General features: G+C 41.7%; 1 protein-coding gene across 1 annotated transcript in view; it reads right to left on the reverse strand.

Annotated features, from left to right (window-relative positions):
- LOC129814522 (piezo-type mechanosensitive ion channel component 2-like) overlaps nt 1-19,120 on the reverse strand; it is a 160,752-nt gene that overhangs the window by 62,581 nt on the left and 79,051 nt on the right. The window contains exon 7 of the mRNA XM_055867708.1: nt 1,245-1,494. Within this exon, the coding sequence (XP_055723683.1) occupies nt 1,245-1,494 (250 nt within the window). The remainder of the gene's footprint in view (nt 1-1,244; nt 1,495-19,120) is intronic.

Consider the following 19,120-nt stretch of genomic DNA (forward strand, 5'->3'; position numbering starts at 1 on the left):
TGGATGCAACTCAGCATTCTTTGTCCTCCAAACACGACGAGTTGAGTTTTTACCAAAAAGTTATATTTTGCTTTCATCTGACCATATGACATTCTCCCAATCTTCTTCTGGATCATCCAAATGCTCTCTAGCAAACTTCAGACAGGCCTGGACATGTACTGGCTTAAGCAGGGGGACACGTCTGGCACTGCAGGATTTGAGTCCCTGGCGGCGTAGTGTGTTACTGATGGTAGGCTTTGTTACTTTGGTCCCAGCTCGATGCAGGTCATTCACTAGGTCCCCCCGTGTGGTTCTGGGATTTTTGCTCACCGTTCTTGTGATCATTTTGACCCCACGGGGTGAGATCTTGTGTGGAGCCCCAGATTGAGGGAGATTATCAGTGGTCTTGTATGTCTTCCATTTCCTAATAATTGCTCCCACAGTTGATTTCTTCAAACCAAGCTGCTTACCTATTGCAGATTCAGTCTTCCCAGCCTGGTGCAGGTCTACAATTTTATTTCTGGTGTCCTTTGACAGCTCTTTGGTCTTGGCCATAGTGGAGTTTGGAGTGTGACTGTTTGAGGTTGTGGACAGGTGTCTTTTATACTGATAACAAGTTCAAACAGGTGCCATTAATACAGGTAACGAGTGGAGGACAGAGGAGCCTCTTAAAGAAGAAGTTACAGGTCTGTGAGAGCCAGAAATCTTGCTTGTTTGTAGGTGATCAAATACTTATTTTCCACCATAATTTGCAAATAAATTCATTAAAAATCCTACAATGTGATTTTCTGGATTTTTCTTTCTCATTTTGTCTGTCATAGTTGAAGTGTACCTATGATGAAAATTACAGGCCTCTCTGATCTTTTTAAGTGGGAGAACTTGCACAATTGGTGGCTGACTAAATACTTTTTTACCCCACTGTATATATTTGGCTACACAGTGTTTGAGATGGCAGCATTGAAGTATACTGTATTGGATAGGACCAGGAGTTTTTCCTGACAACATCTGTTGGCGCTAGTTTGCGTACAGGGTCATTCAATTCAGCAAGACATGACACCCACCATGTCAGATTTGTGTAGTTAGAAACAGATAAGAGAAGCATTCCTGAAACGTTTTTATTATTTTTTTGCTTTTTGATTTGGAACGACTCAATAGTCATTTTAATAAATATAAATAATAAATATAAATAATAAATATAAATAAGTGTTTTGAGTGATGAGTGTAGTGCAGGGGCTGATTCCTCTCTCTCACTGAGAAACACTGACCTGTGAGTCCTAACAGTATAGTGACCACCACTTTTCCTGCGGTGGTTATCAGATTCCCAATGATCTCCTTCACTTTAGACGCCACGCCCGCTATGTGACGCAGAATCTTCATCTTGTTGCTCTCCTCCTCCTCCTCTTCCTCCTCTTCCTCCTCCATCTCTTCCTCCTCCTCTTCTCCAGCCTCGTACCCAGCCTCAAAGTCCTCATCCAACAGGACGTTGTCATCAGGGCTCAGCTTCTCCTCTTCCTCCTGGTTGGTAGAGAGAGGAGACAGTCATATATCATAAACAGTGATTAAACCATTTAAAGCCAACCATAGTTGTTCCTGCCAAAACCAGAACCTTCTAGACACACTGCCGTACGCAGGTTCTATTTTTTTTTACCTTTCAGTCTTCTAAGAAAGAGGTGGACAGACGTTCTGATAGAGAGCTAGGACAGACGTCCTGATAGAGAGTTAGGACAGACGTCCTGATGGAGAGTTAGGACAGACGTCCTAATAGAGAGTTAGGACAGACGTCCTGATAGAGAGTTAGGACAGACGTCCTGATGGAGAGTTAGGACAGACGTCCTAATAGAGAGTTAGGACAGACGTCCTGATAGAGAGCTAGGACAGACGTCCTGATAGAGAGCTAGGACAGACGTCCTGATGGAGAGCTAGGACAGACGTCCTGATGGAGAGTTAGGACAGACGTCCTAATGGAGAGCTAGGACAGACGTCCTGATAGAGAGTTAGGACAGACGTCCTGATAGAGAGTTAGGACAGACGTCCTGATAGAGAGTTAGGACAGACGTCCTGATAGAGAGTTAGGACAGACGTCCTGATAGAGAGCTAGGACAGACGTCCTGATAGAGAGTTAGGACAGACGTCCTGATAGAGAGCTAGGACAGACGTCCTGATAGAGAGTTAGGACAGACGTCCTAATGGAGAGCTAATGGTAAGTGTGGTACAGTGGGTTTGTTAACTGAGCTGCTGTTGTAGTAGTAACATAAGGCAACTGGATGCTAATGGTAGAAGAGACATATAGTCTGACAATTCCAATAAGACACATACTAGAGAAATATGCCTAAGACAATTGGACACATTAATGAAAGGGGGAGACACATGGTCTGCTGACCTGACACACTAATGATAAAAAGGACCCATAGTCAGCTCCTTCTAAAAAGAAGGCGTATAGTACAGAATCTGCTGATTCCAATAAAGGCAAACTGAACAAAGAGTACATTGACACATTATGCTGACACACTAAAGATAGAGGGATCCATAGTCAGCTGCTTCTAAACAGAGGTTTATAAGACAGAATCTGCTGATTCCAATAAAGGCAAACAAAACAAAGAGTACATTGACACATTATGCTGACACACTAGGATGGAGGGTCCGGCCACCATTGTAGTCTAGCTGAGAGCAGATGTGGGCGTTATTGGGCGTGAACAAGTAGGAAGCTTGAATACTATGTGTGGATAAATAGAGTAGCTGGAGTTCTGAGGAGGGGGGTTCCGCGGTGGGTGTTCCGCGGTGTGTGTGCCGCGGGGGGTGTTCCGCGGACATTCCAGATTGTGATACAATTTGTATTAAAAATCTTATTTGAGTTCACAAAGTTCTTGTAAGAGTTATATTTGAAGTGATTTTCTACGACATAATTGGCGAGCTTGCCAGGAGCTGATAGGGACTGGGACGTTCTTGGCTGATGATGGGTTCTTTGGACAATCTAAACAAACAGAGGTGGCCACCCAACTATATACGGTAAGCAAGTTCTTACAATAGTTGAAATGTTTGTGTAGATTGCTTCAGAGTCCTGTCTCAGCGGGAGGAATGTCATGTAGGTCTCTCTCTCAAATTTCCTAAAAACGATAAAAACGAAAGAACTTTTGAATTCAAATAAATGTGCATGCATGTGTGAGTTTGGGTTTTGTATGAATGCGCATGTCTAGAGATTGAGTGAACTGGAACTGTGAACTTTGATTGTGTCGGGTGTTTGGCTGGGGGGAGCGGGCATTTGTTCTGGTTGGACTGCTCGAGACAGGTTCATGTGTCTGGTTTGATTGGGGGAGTTGTTCCGTCTGATTCTGCTTGGCCGGGTTCGACCGTATCAGGATCTGTTTTGGGATGTGCGTAAACACACCTCAGTCAACCTGAGCGGGCGACTCGTGTCGGGTGTGTGTGATTCGGACTGCCCCTCTCGTCGGACCATTCATTTTGAGCAGCCTTGTGTGGGCTGATCGGCGCAACTGTTTGTACTCTCTAGTTGAGCGGCTGGGCTCAGGCGCAGGGCTACAACAAGTAGTTTATACAGTCAAAGCATAAAACAGTAGGTTGTAGGAAAACGTTAGCCCGATTGTGCGGCGTTCAACTGAAAAAGTAGCTTATACAGTCAAAGCATAAAACAGTAGGTTGTAGGAAAACGTTAGCCCGATTGTGCGGCGTTCAACTGAAAAAGTAGCTTATACAGTCAAAGCATAAAACAGTAGGTTGTAGGAAAACGTTAGCCCGATTGTGCGGCGTTCAACTGCAAAAGTAGCTTATACAGTCAAAGCATAAAACAGTAGGTTGTAGGAAAACGTTAGCCCGATTGTGCGGCGTTCAACTGCAAAAGTAACTTATACGGTCAAAGCATAAATCGGTAGGTTGTAGGAAAACGTTGGCCCGATTGTGCGGCGTTCAACTGCAAAAGTAACTTATACGGTCAAAACATAAATCAGTAGTTAAATAAATATTCATAGTTTCCGCTCTGAAAGGAGGACTGTTTGAGTGAAGTAGTAGGTGCAGGAAAAACGTTGGCCCGATTGTGCGGCGTTCAAATGCAAAAGAAATCCTGCGAATAAAAAACCGCTCTGTCTAGCTACCAGGGTTTGGTAATTCAGTAGGTCACGCCACAATACTACTCTAAGAATAGAAGAAAAGATAAGTATTGGGGGTTGAATAGGATATGAAGACAAGCTGATCCGATTAGACAGTAGTCTCGTCATATTGTAGAAGTCTAGGCTTATGTAGAAGGAAGTGAATTAAGTCAATAAAGAAAGACTGAGTTGTTTTGAGGTAAAAACAAAGGGATTGAATGAACGGATGAAACATAAAAGGATGAATGATAATGTTGTAAGAAATGAGTAGATCTGTGTAAAAATAGAAGATTAGGAAGGAAAGATGAGTTGTGTGTGTATGTAGGCAGAACGTCCAGGAGAGGGAGCGCGCAGCTCTCCTGTGACAGAGTAGAGTTGATGCTGTAGTATTCAGAAATAATGTATGTACTGTATAGAGTAGGCTTCGATAAAAAAAATTAAGTGATGTGACAAATGAATTATTAATTGGAAAGGAGATTGGCTCTAACTCGGAAAAATAGTAAATAAAAGGTGTAGAAATACATGGGAGTATTTAGGAAAAATAAATAAATAAATAGTCGCATGGGACCAAAATGTGAAGCTCGATTTGTAGGCGTTCTGATGTCAACATTCTATCATCAGAAAATACATTGCGATGAGGTTGTGTGTGTGGTTCCTCTAGTCCTCGCAGACGTGCGGGTGATTGGCAGAACTATTGACAAGATCTAAGAACCAATAAGAAAATAGCTCTCTGTTCTGGATATAGGTATATCGGGTAGTGTACATTAGAACTTAGTGCGGTAGTAGGAAATGCCGCTATACAAGAGTTTATTTCCTTGTCAAAATAACAAACAACTAATTGGTTTGAGGTTAGTGAGAATGGAATTTTTTACTTGTCGGTGTATAGTCTCTGAGCGAACAATGAGTGTTTCATAGAGATTACAGTTTATATGTGGTCAAGAAGAAGTATTGGATCACGTTTGACATCTAGTAAAATAACGATGGAATTTTAATTGTTAGACATTCTATACCACAATTCTCTGGAACTGTTAAAGACGCTTTAGAATAAAATCTATGGATAAGTAAAATTATTGGTTTGCTGACTAAAAGGTAACGTTGTGAATATTAACAATATGTACACTTTCTTTTCCAGAAAGAATAAGGGAAAAAAAGGGTTTTTTAATCTTCTCTGGTCAACAATGTCATTGGAGACTGCATTACTGTGGAAAGCAGTTAATTAAAGTCAGCCGCTTTAAAAATAAAAATATCTGGATAAGGCTAAAACATGGAGTTCTGGATGAGTGAGTCCAGTCCCTTTGCGATTATTGGCTTATGATTTACTACTAAGTGCACCATGTACTGGGAATGAATATACATTAGTAGGTTTATTGGAAGGGTTTTTTCCAATTCAGTTTCAAATTGGGTATGCAAAAGGATGAACATGTTTTTGAAAAATGTATTTAAGTTGCTCCTAAAGAAAGGGGGAGTGGAAACATATTAATGGTCTCAAAATGCCCTGAATCCTAGGAATTTCTTGTGAAAGACTGATCACCTTTTACTAGAAATTGTTGGAACAGGTGGGATATACTTATAAAATGTTTAAGACACTAGACTCTATTCAAACTGTATAATATTATCAGGCCACTCATGAGAGAAACTGAGACAAAAGGGCTATTGGGAAAATAGATAGTACTGGTATTTAAAGTGTTTAGTATAAATGTTAATTATTAAAGGGATGTTGTGTATTGAATAGATAAGGTCAAATTTGAGTTAAAGTAAACACTAAGGATTGTTATCATGAATATTGGGTTGGAAAATGTATAAAATAAAAAATATAACTGTTTAGTTATTTGGATATAGAACTGTTTAACGTTAATAGGCTTAGGGAAGCTCTGGAAACTAATCCTGAGACAAGGAGGTTGACAGAACTTACAGAATTTTAGATTAAAGATTTTTTGTTTCTTTCGTTTTATAATGTCATTGGAATTGGGATGATAAAATGTAATGTTCAATTGAATAAATAGGTAGTCTGTTGTGCGAAGATACCCATGAATGAAGAAGAAAGAGACCAACAATAACATTGGCATAGAATGAAACGGATGGACGTTTTCCATTACATTACAAATAGTGGTAATATTGCAAATGTGCAATTATTATTATTATTTTTTTTTTTATTTTTTTTTATTTTTTATTTTAATTTCTCTTTTTCTCGTTTGGTCAATTTATTTTTGTTTTGAGGAACATAAGGTTGTGTATATGTTCCTGAGGAGGGACTGATATAAATGATATATAAATTGACTTAAGGATGTTTTAAGTATGTATCAAACAATGGCAGTTATGGGTTAGGGGACTTATAAATGAAGGTAATGGTAGTAAAGGGGTGTTATTTCTAGAAATATGTATAAAAATAGAGATAATTCACAGAAAAGGAAAGATAGCTGGCTGTGTAAAATATAGGGACAATTCTAAAAGTAAATAGAACAATTCACATATCTAAAGATATGGTAAAAAGAATAAGTGGTGGCATTTTGAACATTAGAGCAAAAGTTTAAGAAACTTATGACATAGTTTTGTTAGGATTGGATATTCTTCCAACTGGAAGACGCTTGACTGATTACATGTTATTTTACAGCAGTTGCCGTAGGGACCATCATTTAACTATCATTATGAATATTTCTGTGGCAGGAGGCCAGGTATTTGAGGCAGAATGGTTACATAGGGCTGTTATTAAAAATTAAGATTTAGTGATCTTGCTAATGTTGTCAGGAAATAACCCATGTGTTAGTGTGTATGTCCTCAGGAAAAAACAGCCAGAAATGGAAGGGCTTGGGCTGCATTCTGGAGACTGAGTGTACATCAAGATACACCAGGCTGGTGGTATACTTCTTACAACACTGCAGTGGTAAAGTTCTTTATGTCTCTCTTTGGTGGGTGCATAAGTCTCACGAGAAGTAAGGTCCAGCTGAATAATGGGTGAGCTTGAAAACACCATGACAGAGGATGTGGAATCAGAGAGAGAAAGAGAGAGAGATTAGATTCCACTATAGACATACTGGGTTGAGTTTGGAGGCTACATGTTTTATTTTTAATACATCATGTGAAAGAGAATGGATGATAGGATATTATACTCTAAACAAACATGTTAAAGGGATTGATATGAAAGCATATACAGTGTTGAATTAATTCAAGAAGAGAGAATGTTAATTGTAGGTTATGCACATGATTATCAGTTGAAATGGAGTAGATGGGAAACTAAGTAAAAATGACATGATTTGGGAACACCTCTCAGAACCTGTGGCCGAAAGGGGAAGACTGGGTGGAAGCATGAGGAAGCTTTTTAGGGCTTTTATTTTTGTGGAGTCCAGCAGAAAAGTATCCTGGAGGCATAGAGTCAGGTAAAGAGAGAGTGGGAATTGTCATGGTCTCAGATTTCAGTTTGCATGAACATATTTATGCATAACACATAACATTGTCAATGCTGTTATGTTTTGTCTGTTGTTTTCCAAGTCTTATGTTTAGGAAACCAGAAGGAGAGGGGTTCGCCAGCTTCAGCTGGAATGTCTGTTTGTTGTGTGATGAGTGATGGAAGTAAGAGGATGTATGGTGCAATCTTAGAACAGAGGCCATAAGTCTCTAAGTATGAATGCTTCACAGAAAGTAGGCAGAAACCTGAACCAGGATGAGAGGTTCTGCGTCTGATGATCCAAGGGGACCAGAAGGACCTCTCTCAGTGGTACCAGGAGATCTAGTCCACGTTGGAGGGATCCGGAGGAAGTGGGATCAACCGAGGAGAGATGGACCCTATGAGGTGGCCAAAGCAACAAGAACGGCCGTCCAAGTGAAAAGAAGCCAGACGTGGTACCATCTGAACCACTGCAGCTGAGTCCCAACAGAGAGAAGGATACAACCACATAGAGATGAGGACACTGAGGATGCTGATTCACCAGGAGGGAGCCTGGAGGGAGCAGGAGCAGCGGAAACGATTGAGACGCCAGGGAGGAGCCAAGAAAACAGCAAATCAAGTGAAAGCCAAAATACGACAAGTGCACCGACTAATGCACCCAGAAGAGGAGGAGAGGCCTCACATGGCACAGAATGAGAACATCTTTTCCCTATAAAAAATTGAAACCTTCCAGATGGAAGTTAAGTCCGGCCTGAGGAGGGAGCCTCAGGTGAAGAAAGAGGAGGAAAAGTCCTGCAAGCTGAAGAAAATGGGGATTTCCCCACAATTGACTTTTAAACTTTTGAATGGTCTCCTTTACAGACAATTGATGTTAGAACAACAAAAGAATAATGACATTGACATAACAGAAGCAACAGTGAATGCTAGTATAGAAACAACAGACTAATGCACAATCAAGATGTATGGTGGGAGCAGGAAGAGAAGAATGGAATCAGCCGAACAATCCAAAAAGACTGACAAGGTTAGAATCTATGTTCCACCTCAATGTATAACAGAAGCAGGAGAACTGAAGTCTATCTCAATCATAAGGATCAAACCCTTATCGGAGATTGCACTCAGTGGATGGACAGATCACCAAACAAAGGGAGAAGTCGTTTGGGACCCGAAAGGATGTGACCTGACATGAATCAAAGAAAAAGACGAGTAGGTGCTCATCATGAACAAGATTGAACCAGTGGAAGGTGAAGACCTACCCCTGCACCTGAACAGGAAGAACCTGTGACAACAACAAGGGTGGCGGCTGCTGTGACGACCACAGTAGCTACCACTAGATGACATCGACTGCCCTTACCAAGCAGACCACCGTGCCAACAAAGCAATCTGAGACATCAGTCAGGAGAGTTTTTACTGATATTTGAAACTTTCTGATAAACTCTAATGATCTACCTCAAGATAAGAACATTGAAAAAGCAACAGAATTAGATATATCTCATGCTTCATCAAATATGTAATATTTTATCCTTATATTTTTTATACCAAATTTGATCTATTACTTTTATGACAATTGGAGATGTTTGGTCTAGTTAGTTTTTGTTTTTTTTATGTTTCTGATTAGATCTTTTACTCCTATTTCACATTGGAGATGTTTGGTCTAGTTGGTTTATATGCTTCACTTTGTTTTTATTTTTTGTATTTTCTTGTTTATCATAGGTATTTTCTTTTACTATCCCAAAGTCTTATTTGTATCATTTATGTGGCTAAATAGCCCCAGAGGGGGGATTGTAGTAGTAACATAAGGCAACTGGATGCTAATGGTAGAAGAGACATATAGTCTGACAATTCCAATAAGACACATACTAGAGAAATATGCCTAAGACAATTGGACACATTAATGAAAGGGGGAGACACATGGTCTGCTGACCTGACACACTAATGATAAAAAGGACCCATAGTCAGCTCCTTCTAAAAAGAAGGCGTATAGTACAGAATCTGCTGATTCCAATAAAGGCAAACTGAACAAAGAGTACATTGACACATTATGCTGACACACTAAAGATAGAGGGATCCATAGTCAGCTGCTTCTAAACAGAGGTTTATAAGACAGAATCTGCTGATTCCAATAAAGGCAAACAAAACAAAGAGTACATTGACACATTATGCTGACACACTAGGATGGAGGGTCCGGCCACCATTGTAGTCTAGCTGAGAGCAGATGTGGGCGTTATTGGGCGTGAACAAGTAGGAAGCTTGAATACTATGTGTGGATAAATAGAGTAGCTGGGGTTCCGCGGTGGGTGTTCCGCGGTGTGTGTGCCGCGGGGTGTGTTCCGCGGACATTCCAGATTGTGATACAATTTGTATTAAAAATCTTATTTGAGTTCACAAAGTTCTTGTAAGAGTTATATTTGAAGTGATTTTCTACGACACTGTCCATGGTTCTGAAACACGATCTGTCCATGGCTCTGAAACATGAGCTGTCCATGGTACTGAAACATGAGCTGTCCATGGTACTGAAACATGAGCTGTCCATGGTTCTGAAACATGATCTGTCCATCATTCTGAAACATGATCAGTCCATGGTTCTGAAACACGATCTGTCCATCATTCTGAAACACGATCTGTCCATGGTTCTGAAACATGATCAGTCCATGGTTCTGAAACACGATCTGTCCATCATTCTGAAACATGATCAGTCCATGGTTCTGAAACACGATCTGTCCATCATTCTGAAACATGAGCAGTCCATGGTTCTGAAACATGAGCTGTCCATGGTTCTGAAACATGACTGAATCTGATGTCACCAGGAGAGGACAAATAGAATACAAAGGTCTATTATACAACTGTCAGTAAATCTATTTTATATGGCAGTAGTAGGTGTCATTACCTTGTGTGTGAGAGTATCATTACCATCTGTGCCAGTCTGTTTGTGGTTTTAATTAACTTAGTCGTAAAGAGAGAGCTGGACAGATGCCGGGGATGGGGCTTAATGGCAGGGGTGCTGCCTTCCAACTCTATCATCCCTCCTGAGGAATTCGGAGACACAGAGACATCAAAAAATAATCAAGGCAACAACATTATAGAAACGAGGAGAGCGAAAAATCCTTGTTTAGCCCCTTAAGGATCCACAGAGTCTCAGGAATACTGACAGAATGTCTCTCTTTGTTTTAGTTTACGTACGATGTCATTTCCTCTCTGTAAAATCTGGACGATGTCACATCCTCTCGGTGAAATGTGGATAATGTCACATCCTCTTGGTGAAATGTGGATGATGTCACATCCTCTTGGTGAAATGTGAACGTGTTCTATGGCTACAACGTGCAGGGAGGAATGTAGCCGTGGTTGGCTTCGATGCAGTGGCGTGAAGTAGCATAGGGCATGTTTTCATTGCTAATTGCAGCCTTACGTCCTGCGATGCCAAGTTTCAATGCTCGTTTAGTTTGACCAATAGAAGCAGCCCTGCAGATGCATTTGAGCATGTATATTGCCATTTGTGGTGCTACAATTAATGAAGCTTTGGATTTAGTATTCTCTACTTCTTCTCAGGTTTACCTCTTCTCAGGTTTACCTCTTCTCAGGTTTAACTCTTCTCAGGTTTAACTCTTCTCAGGTTTACCTCTTCTCAGGTTTACCTCTTCTCAGGTTTACCTCTTCTCAGGTTTAACTCTTCTCAGGTTTAACTCTTCTCGGGTTTACCACTTCTCAGGTTTACCACTTCTCAGGTTTACCACTTCTCAGGTTTACCTCTTCTCAGGTTTAACTCTCTTTACGTAAACAAATGAGAGGGGGAAATATTGTGAATTCTGGTAGATTTGGATCCCATTTGAGGATGTTCCAGTAGTGCTGAGTGATTAACATCCATTTCTGTAATTTTGGGGGGTTTTAAACAACTAATTAACCCAGGTCAGTTGAATTGTTTGAATTCCATTTTATTCTGTTTTTTTGCTGTGAGCTCAAAGCGCACATCAGACATTTTCTGTAGATTGCGTACAGGGTCATTAAATTCAGCAAGACATGAGACATTTTCAGATCCAGTCGGAGGGGAGGGCTGCTGTTTTAAGGGCTCCTAACCAACTGCGCTATTCTGTTAGTTTTTTCACATTGTTTGTAACTTATTTTGTACATAATGTTGCTGCTACCGTCTATTATGACCGAAAATAGCTTCTGGACATCAGAAAAGTGATTGCTAACCTAAAACTGGAAAAATATGTTTTATTTAATGAGTCTGACCAAAAGGATATACTGCTTTGTCAAGACAAGGCTCAAATCCCCGTCATCAGCGTGTAGAAAAGGCGGAGAAAAAGTATCTTGTGTTTCACCGAGACGCGGCAGAATAACGACATGGATAATATAGAGCTGGCTGGCTTCTCCGTGCTTCGGCAGGACAGAGCAGCTATGTCTGGTAAGACGAAGGGTGGGGGTGTGTGTCTATTTGTCAATAACTGCTGGTGCCCGATGTCTAATATTAAAGAAGTCTTGCGGTATTGCTCGCCTGAGGTAGAGTACCACATGATAAACTGTCGACCACACAATCTACCAAGAGAGTTCTCATCTATATTATTCGTAGCCGCCTATTTACCACTACAAACCGATGCTGGCACTAAGACCGCACTCAATGAGCTGTATAAGGCCATAAGGAAACAAGAAAATGCTCATCCAGAAGCGCCGGGGACTTTAATGCAGGCTTTAATCCGTTTTACCTAATTTCTATCAGCATGTTAAATGTGCAACTAGAGGGGGAAGAAAACTCTGGACCACCTTTACTGCATACACAGAGACACATACAAAGCTCTACCTCACCCTCCATTTGGCAAATCTGAACATTATTCTATCCTCCCGATTCCTGCTTACAAGCAAAAACTAAAGCAGGAAGTACCAGTGACTCGCTCAATACGGAAGTGGTCAGATGACGCAGATGCTAAGCTACAGGACTGTATTGCTAGCACAGACTGGAATATGTTCAGGAATTCATCCAATGGCATTGAGGAGTACACCACCTCAGTCAGGCGGCTTCATCAATAAGTGCATCGATGATGTCCCCACGTACATTTCCCAACCAGAAGCCATGGATTACAGGCAACATCCGCACCGATCTAAAGGCCAGAGCTTCTGCTTTCAAGGAGCGGGGCACTAATCCGGACGCTTATAAGAAATCCCGCTATGCCCTCCGACAAACCATCAAACAGGCAAAGCATCAATACAGGACTAAGATTGAATCATACTACACCAGCTCTGACGCTCTTCAGATGTGGTAGGGCTTGAAAACTTTTACGGATTACAAAGGGAAACCCAGCTGCGAGCTGCCCAGTGATGCAAGCCTACCAGCAGGATGTCTAGGAGAGTGTCAGTGCCGTTCTATACCAGTAGGATGTCCTCTATATATCTCTGAGAGGAGAGCGTCAGTACCGTTCTATACCAGTAGGATGTCCTCTATGTATCTCTGAGAGGAGAGCGTCAGTACCGTTCTATACCAGTAGGATGTCCTCTATGTATCTCTGAGAGGAGAGCGTCAGTACCGTTCTATACCAGTAGGATGTCCTCTATGTATCTCTGAGAGGAGAGCGTCAGTACCGTTCTATACCAGTAGGATGTCGTCTATGTATCTCTGAGAGGAGAGCGTCAGTACCGTTCTATACCAGTAGGATGTCCTCTATGTATCTCTGAGAGGAGAGCGTCAGTACCGTTCTATACCAGTAGGATGTCGTCTATGTATCTCTGAGAGGAGAGCGTCAGTACCGTTCTATACCAGTAGGATGTCCTCTATGTATCTCTGAGAGGAGAGCGTCAGTACCGTTCTATACCAGTAGGATGTCCTCTATGTATCTCTGAGAGGAGAGCGTCAGTACCGTTCTATACCAGTAGGATGTCCTCTATGTATCTCTGAGAGGAGAGCGTCAGTACCGTTCTATACCAGTAGGATGTCCTCTATGTATCTCTGAGAGGAGAGCGTCAGTACCGTTCTATACCAGTAGGATGTCGTCTATGTATCTCTGAGAGGAGAGCGTCAGTGCCGTTCTATACCAGTAGGATGTCCTCTATGTATCTCTGAGAGGAGAGCGTCAGTACCGTTCTATACCAGTAGGATGTCCTCTATGTATCTCTGAGAGGAGAGCGTCAGTGCCGTTCTATACCAGTAGGATGTCCTCTATGTATCTCTGAGAGGAGAGCGTCAGTACCGTTCTATACCAGTAGGATGTCCTCTATGAATCTCTGAGAGGAGAGCGTCAGTACCGTTCTATACCAGTAGGATGTCCTCTATGTATCTCTGAGAGGAGAGCGTCAGTACCGTTCTATACCAGTAGGATGTCGTCTAGAACGTAGCATCAGAAAGGTGAGCATAGACCTCACTATCATAATGTTCTCTCCTTCATACCACAAGTTCAAAAGGCCTAATATAGTGTAGAAAAGGTCATACAATACGTTTGGTAGTGATTGTTATGTTGATGATGTAAAGAAAATGTGTTGGTCCGTGGTGTGTAATGAGGAGCAAACAGACACTGCACTTGACACATTTATGAAATTTCTTATCCCAGTTACTAATAAGCACGCACCCATTATGAAAAGGATTGTAAAAACTGTTTAAATCCCTGTGGATCGATGAGGAATTGAAACATTTTGTGGGTGAGAGGGATGAGCCAAAAGGAATGGCAAATAAGTCTGGCTGCACAACCGATTGGCAAACGTACCGCAAATTGAGAAATCATGTGACTAAACTGAATAAAAAGAAGAAGAAACTATACTATGAAACAAAGATAAATGAAATAAAGAACTATCACCTTCAATGAAATTTTGGGCAAAATGGCAAACTCCATTACATCATTCATAGAATGTATTTTTTATTTATCCTTTATTTAACTAGGCAAGTCAGTTAAGAACAAATTCTTATTTACAATGACGGCCTACACCGGACGGCTCATTCATCACAAAACCCACTGATATTTTGGTATTTGGTATTTTATTAGGATCCTAATTAACTCTTCCTGGGGTCCACCCAATACATGAAACATAACATAATACAGAACATCAATAGAGAAGAACAGCTCAAGGACAGAACTACATACCTTTATAAAGACACACGTAGCCTACATATCAATGCATACACACAAACTATCTAATAGGTCCAATAGGGGAGAGGCGTTGTGCTGTGAGGTGTTGCTTTATCTGTTTATTGAAACCAGGTTTGCTGTTTATTTGAGCAATATGAGATGGAAGTTCCCATGCAATAAGGGCTCTATGTAATACGGTACGTTTTGTTGAATTTGTTCTGGATTTGGGGACTGTGAAAAGACCCCTGGTGGCATGTCTGGTGGGGTAAGTGTGTGTGTCAGAGCTGTGTGTACGTTGACTATGCAAACAATTTGGGATTTTCAACACATTAATGTTTCTTATAAAAAGAAGAAGTGATGCAGTTGCCAACTACTATAACGATTTTTTAATTGGCAAGATTAGCAAATTTAGGCATGACATGCCAGCAACAAATGGTGACACTACACATCCAAGAATATCTGACCAAATTATAAAAGACAATTTTGACAATTAATTTTGAATTCCATAAAGTGAGTGTGGAAGAGGTGAACAAATGATTGCTGTCAATCAACATTTACAAGCCCCTGGGGTCTGACAATCTGGATGGAAATTACTGAGGATAATAGCGGACGATATTGTTACTCCTATTTGCCACATCTTCAATATAAACCTACTAGAGAGCGTGTTCCCTCAGGCCTGGAGGGAAGCTAAAGTCATTCTGCTACCCAAGAATAGTAAAGCTCTCCTTACTGGCTCAAATAGCCAACCAATCAGTCTGATACCAACTCTTAGTAACCGTATGGAAAAAATTATGTTTGATCAGATACAAGGCTATTTTATGTTTGACAACAGACTTTCAGCACGCTTAAAGGGAAGGACATTCAACAAGCACAGCACATACACAAATGACTGATGATTGCCTGAGAGAAATTGATGATACAAAGATTGTGGGGGGCCTGTTTTGTTAGACTTCAGTGTGGCTTTTGACATTATCAATCATAGTCTGCTGCTGTAAAAACGTAGGTGTTATGGCTTTACACCTCCTGCTATATTGTGGATAAAGACTTACCTGTCTAGTAGAAAAGAGTGTCTATGATGAGTCAACACTATACACGTCAGCTACTATAGCGACTTAACAAAGAGCTGCTGTTAGTTTCAGAATGGGTGGCAAGGAATAAGTTAGTCCTAAATATTTCAAAAAACTAAAAGCATTGTATTTGGGACAAATCATTCACTAAACCCTAAACTTCAAATAAATCTTGTAATAAATCATGTGGACATTGAGCAAGTTGAGGTGACTAAACTGCTTGGAGTAACCCTGCATTGTAAACTGTCATGGTCAAAACATGTTGATATAACAGTAGCTAAGATGGGGAGAAGTCTGTCCATAATAAAGCGCTGCTCTGCCTTCTTAACAACACTATCAACAAGGCAGGTCCTACAGGCCCTGGTTTCTACCTTCTTAACAACACTATCAACAAGGCAGGTCCTACAGGCCCTAGTTTCTACCTTCTTAACAACACTGTCAACAAGGCAGGTCCTACAGGCCCTAGTTTCTACCTTAACAACACTATCAACAAGGCAGGTCCTACAGGCCCTAGTTTCTACCTTCTTAACAACACTATCAACAAGGCAGGTCCTACAGGCCCTAGTTTCTACCTTAACAACACTATCAACAAGGCAGGTCCTACAGGCCCTCGTTTTGTCGCACCTGGACTACTATTCAGTCACGTGGTCAGATGCCACAAAGAGGGACTTTGGGATAATTACAATTGGCTCAGAACAGGGCAGCACGGCTGGCCCTTTAATGTACACGGAGAGCTAGCATTAATAATATGCATGTTAATCTCTCATGGCTCAATGTGGAGGAGAGATTGACTTCATCACTACTTGTGTTTATGAGAGGTATTGACATGTTGAATGTACCGAGCTGTCTGTTTAAATGACTAACACACAGCTCGGACACCCATGCCACCAGAGGTCTCTTCACAGTCCCCAAGTCCAGGACAGACTATGTGAGGTGCACAGCACTACATAGAGCCATGACTACATGGAACTCTATTCCACATCAGGTAACTGATCCAAGCAGTAAAATTAGATTTAAATAACAGATAAAATACACCTTATGGAACAGCAGGGACTGTGAAGCAGGTACAGACACACACAAACGTACAGACACACACAAGTGCTAGCACACGCACTCTACACACACGTACAGTGTCTTTGGAAAGTATTCAGACCCCTTGACTTTTTCCACATTTTGTTACGTTACAGCCTTATTCTAAAATTGATTAAATTGTTTTTTCCCCCTCAACAATCTACAGACAATACAGCAAAATGACAAAGAAAAACAGGTTTAATAAATTGTTGTTAATTTATAAAAATACAAAAAATGAAATGTCTCATTTACATAAGTATTCAGACCCTTTAACCAGTACTTTGTTGAAGCACCTTTGGCAGCAATTACAGCCTTGAGTCTTCTTCGGTATGACGCTACAAGCTTGGCACACCTGTATTTGGGGAGTTTCTCCCATTCTTCTCTGCAGATCCTCTCAAGCTCTGTCAGGTTGGATGGGGAGCGTTGCTGCACAGCTATTTTCAGGTATCTCTAGAGATGTTCGATCGGGTTCAAGTCCGGGCTCTGGCTGGGCCACTCAAGGACATTGAGACTTGTCCCGAAGCCACTCCTGAGTTGTCTTGACTGTGTACGTAGGGTCATTGTCCTGTTGGAAGGTGAACCTTCACCCTAATCTGAGGTCCTGAGAGCTCTGGAGAAGGTTTTCATCAAGGATCTCTCTGTACTTTGCTCAGTTCATCTTTGCCTCAATCCTGACCAGTCTCCCAGTCCCTGCTGCTGAAAAACATCCCCACAGCATGATGCTGCCACCACCATGCTTCACCGTAGGGATGGTGCCAGGTTTCCTCCAGACGTGACGCTTGGCATTCAGGACAAAAAGTTCAATCTTGGTTTCATCAGACCGGAGAATCTTGTTTCTCATGGTCTGAGAGTCTTTAGGTGCCTTTTGGCAAACTCCAAGCGGGCTGTCATGTGCCTTTTACTGAGGAGTGGCTTCCACCTGGCCACTCTACCTTAAAGGCCTGATTGGTGGAGTGCTGCAGAGATGGTTGTCCTTCTGGAAGATTCTCCCATCTCCACAGAGGAACTCTGAAGCTCTCTCAGAGTGACCATCAGGTTCTTGGTCATCTCCTTGACCAAGGCCTTTATCCCCCGATTGCTCAGTTTGGCAGGGCGGCCAGCTCTAGGAAGAGACTAGGTGGTTCCAAACTTCTTCCATTTAAGAATGTCACTGTGTTCTTGGGGACCTTTAATGCTGCAGAATTTTTTGGGTACCCTTCCCCAGATCTGTGTCTCAACACAATCCTTTGTCAGCGCTCTACGGACAATTCCTTCGACCTCATGGCTTGGTTTTTGCTCTGACATGCACTGTCAACTATGGGACCTTATATAGACAGGTGTGTGCCTATCCAAATCATGTCCAATCAATTGAATTTACCACAGGTGGACTCGAAAGAAGTTGTAGAAACATCTCAAGGATGATCAATGGAAACAGGATGCACCTGAGCTCAATTTCGAGTCTCATAGCAAAGGGTCTGAATACTTATGTAAATAAGGTATTTCTGTTTTTTATTTGTCATGAATTTGCAAAAATGTCTAAACTAGTTTTTGCTTTGTCATTATGGGGTATTGTTTGTAGATTGCTGAAAAAAAAGAATATTTAATCAATTTTAGAATAAGGCTGGTATGTAACAAAATGTGGAAAAAGTCAAGGGGTATGAACACTTTCCAAAGGCACTGTACGTTGTAATATTGTTGTATGGTGCTATAATACATTTTGTATTGTAGATATGCAGTTTCTTTTACGTGTAATTTAAGTATCTTAATGTGTTTTGACCCCAGGAAGAGTAGCTGCTGCCTTGCCAGGAACTAATGGGGATCCATAATAAACCCCAGGAAGAGTAGCTGCTGCCCTGGCAGGAACTAATGGGGATCCATAATAAACCCCAGGAAGAGTAGCCGCTGCCTTGGCAGGAACTAATGGGGATCCATAATAAACCCCAGGAAGAGTAGCCGCTGCCTTGGCAGGAACTAATGGGGATCCATAATAAACCCCAGGAAGAGTAGCTGCTGCCTTGGCAGGAACTAATGGGGATCCATAATAAACCCCAGGAAGAGTAGCCGCTGCCTTGGCAGGAACTAATGGGGATCCATAATAAACCCCAGGAAGAGTAGCCGCTGCCTTGGCAGGAACTAATGGGGATCCATAATAAACCCCAGGAAGAGTAGCCGCTGCCTTGGCAGGAACTAATGGGGATCCATAATAAACCCCAGGAAGAGTAGCCGCTGCCTTGGCAGGAACTAATGGGGATCCATAATAAACCCCAGGAAGAGTAGCCGCTGCCTTGGCAGGAACTAATGGGGATCCATAATAAACCCCAGGAAGAGTAGCTGCTGCCTTGGCAGGAACTAATGGGGATCCATAATAAAGCCCAGGAAGAGTAGCCGCTGCCTTGGCAGGAACTAATGGGGATCCATAATAAACCCCAGGAAGAGTAGCTGCTGCCTTGGCAGGAACTAATGGGGATCCATAATAAACCCCAGGAAGAGTAGCCGCTG

The sequence above is a fragment of the Salvelinus fontinalis genome, chromosome 17 (assembly GCF_029448725.1).
Source record: "Salvelinus fontinalis isolate EN_2023a chromosome 17, ASM2944872v1, whole genome shotgun sequence".
Lineage (NCBI taxonomy): Eukaryota > Metazoa > Chordata > Actinopteri > Salmoniformes > Salmonidae > Salvelinus > Salvelinus fontinalis.